Below are 2,465 nucleotides of genomic sequence, written 5' to 3'. Positions count from 1 at the left end.
AGCCAAACATCCCCATCAAGGTCTGATCCAAGGTAGAGAGAGATTATATTGCTATCGACGGATACTGAAACGAGCTGTTACGAACAGATGTTACCTCTGCATGATTTTGTAGAAGTAAAAATATAGCAAAACCTCTCCAACTTTATCCCTGCTTCATTCAGCATCAAAGTTACAGTAGTTTTTTTATTACTACAGGATGATGTAGATGTAGCAGTTACAGGTTAACAACTGCTGCGCAGTCTGAAGCAACTGCACTAGCTGGAATTAAACATGTTCTGCTCTAAGGTTGTAATGAAGTGGCTATTTGCCAATCACCTCCTGAAGGAAAACCTGTTGGTAGAAGTGGTTCAACCTTCTGTTAACTTTATAGAAGCTAATCATGTGGAATGTTTTATTTTTAACCACCTCACTATGTTGCTTTTCTTCAGGCACATCTTTGATTCAGGACATGAAGGCTTATCTAGAAGGAGCTGGGATGGATTTCTGTGATATCATTCTACTGTTAGACGGCCATCCAAGACCAGCCCATAAGGCTATTCTTGCAGCCCGCTCCAGGTATGTCCAGTCAGACCTACTACTTGCTGCAATTAAGTCATAATTCACTAGGGAAGTAGGAGATTTTATGCATAGAAACAATTCCCCAAAATCCTAGATTTGTTTCTTGGGTCAGCTTATTCTGAACTAGGTGAGAGAAGAGGTCTGAGTAACACAGGGGTTTGTTCAATAAGGGTAATTAAGCTAGTCATTAGTTATGGTTCCACAAACAGGTTACAGAAAAATAAGCTGGAGTGTGAATTAATAGTGTGTCTGCGTAAGAGCCTGACCATGCACATGCTCTTTACCCCTTCTTTTAAACTGAGGGGCAAGCTGTCTTGCACTTGCCTCGCATTAGTGTGTGCATGTGGGCAGTTATCACTAGGGACCTGGGTTTTCCATTTCCTGTGGAAAAATGTGGCTTTTCTCCTTTAAGGAGAAAACCACATATTTTCACTTTTAAAGGAGAAAAAAACCCAGGAAGCCATGGATTTCACCGTGGAGGCTGGCAGAGTTCCAGCCTGCAAGGGCTGCCTGGGGCTGTGGGGAGTGGGAGGAGGGCGAGGGGCCACCTGCATATGGGGGAGCAGGAGGAGGGCGAGGGGCCCCACCACATCACAGCAGGAATAATAGGAAGAGCTGGTACAGCTGTGATGCTGTTGGCGACAGGATCAGCTGCTGCAGCAAATGCACAAGCTGTTGCTGGTGCTTTCACAACAGTGGTGCCAACAAGAACAGCTCTCATCACCACAGGGAGCTGTCTTTGATAGGCACTGCTGTAGGACTGGGACCTGTGCCTGGAGCAGTGGCTGTCAAAGGCAGCCTGTCCTCTCCTCTGCTGGGAGCTTTTGGAGGCTGTTGAGCACAGCCTCTGCCTGCCTGTGAGGATAGTGGGAGTGAGGAGAGCATGCGCTGTTGCCCCTGTGGACAGCCAAGGGCTGCCTCTGCCACTACTACCTCCTGCTGATGCCCATGGTAGCATAAGCTGGAGACAGCTTCTCTGTTGTAGGGTAGAGGAAGTAAAAGAGCAGCCTTCGCTGTCATCTCTTGGCTGGAGAGTGCACCTTTGAGGCAGCTTTATCATGCTCCAGCTGGTGCCTGGTTTTAAGTAACTTGTATAGAAGTCGCAGTGCCTTGTAGCTACATTTGAGTAGGGTTGGTTAAACATGGTCTGTAGAATTGTATCTCTAACACTTGTATACTACATGAGTCATATTTTTTTTCCCAGTTACTTTGAAGCTATGTTCCGTTCTTTCATGCCAGAAGATGGACAAGTAAATATTTCTATAGGTGAAATGGTTCCCAGTAAACAAGCATTTGAGTCTATGCTGAGATACATTTATTATGGTGAAGTGAACATGCCTCCTGAAGACTCCCTGTATCCTTAAAACTAATTGAAGCAGATCCCTCGACTGACTTTTGTTATAGATGCCCAGATTTGATATATTGGATCTGAGTCTTCCTTGCTAGGAACATTGTTAGGCACTATAGTGTGAATGTAAAAGAAAATACCAAACTGGAGCATGCTCATTTTGCACAAGTGTAACTGCTGGCATTGCAAGGGTGTCAAGAAACAGGATCTTTCTCCAGGATGTTCAGTTGAAACAGATAATTGCCATTACACAAGATAATTTCAGATTGGGCGGAGAATAGAGAGAGGTTGGACTTTAAGAACATGTAAGTTCTGCTTGCATATTTTGTGCTGGATTCTGAGGCCACTGCTGTCACCGACACTAGGGCCATGTGGTGTCTGCTAAACCAGGGTGTTTGTTGTGCTGGACTTGTGTAGTATTTATTCTGTTTCATTTGCAACTGCCATGAGTTTTAGTAAGCAAACCTCATCCTGATCTAGAAGATCAATTATACCACGGCAAACGAAATGTGCAGATATTAGGGGTGCACCAATAAAGATTTTCTTGGCCGATACCAAT

The 2,465-nt window shown here is 44.7% G+C and overlaps 1 protein-coding gene across 1 annotated transcript in view; it reads left to right on the top strand.

The window, feature by feature from the left end:
* Positions 1–2,465, top strand: part of LZTR1 (leucine zipper like transcription regulator 1) — a 64,603-nt gene that overhangs the window by 50,682 nt on the left and 11,456 nt on the right. Inside the window, exons 16-17 of the mRNA XM_019513827.1 lie at positions 429–555; positions 1,763–1,912. Of these exons, the coding sequence (XP_019369372.1) occupies positions 429–555; positions 1,763–1,912 (277 nt within the window). The remainder of the gene's footprint in view (positions 1–428; positions 556–1,762; positions 1,913–2,465) is intronic.

This window comes from Gavialis gangeticus, unplaced genomic scaffold (genome assembly GCF_001723915.1).
Source record: "Gavialis gangeticus isolate Ggan-Ray unplaced genomic scaffold, GavGan_comp1, whole genome shotgun sequence".
In the NCBI taxonomy this organism is placed as follows: domain Eukaryota; kingdom Metazoa; phylum Chordata; order Crocodylia; family Gavialidae; genus Gavialis; species Gavialis gangeticus.
The sequence above is the reverse complement of the archived record's forward strand: the minus strand, read 5'-3'. Positions and strand labels throughout refer to the sequence as shown.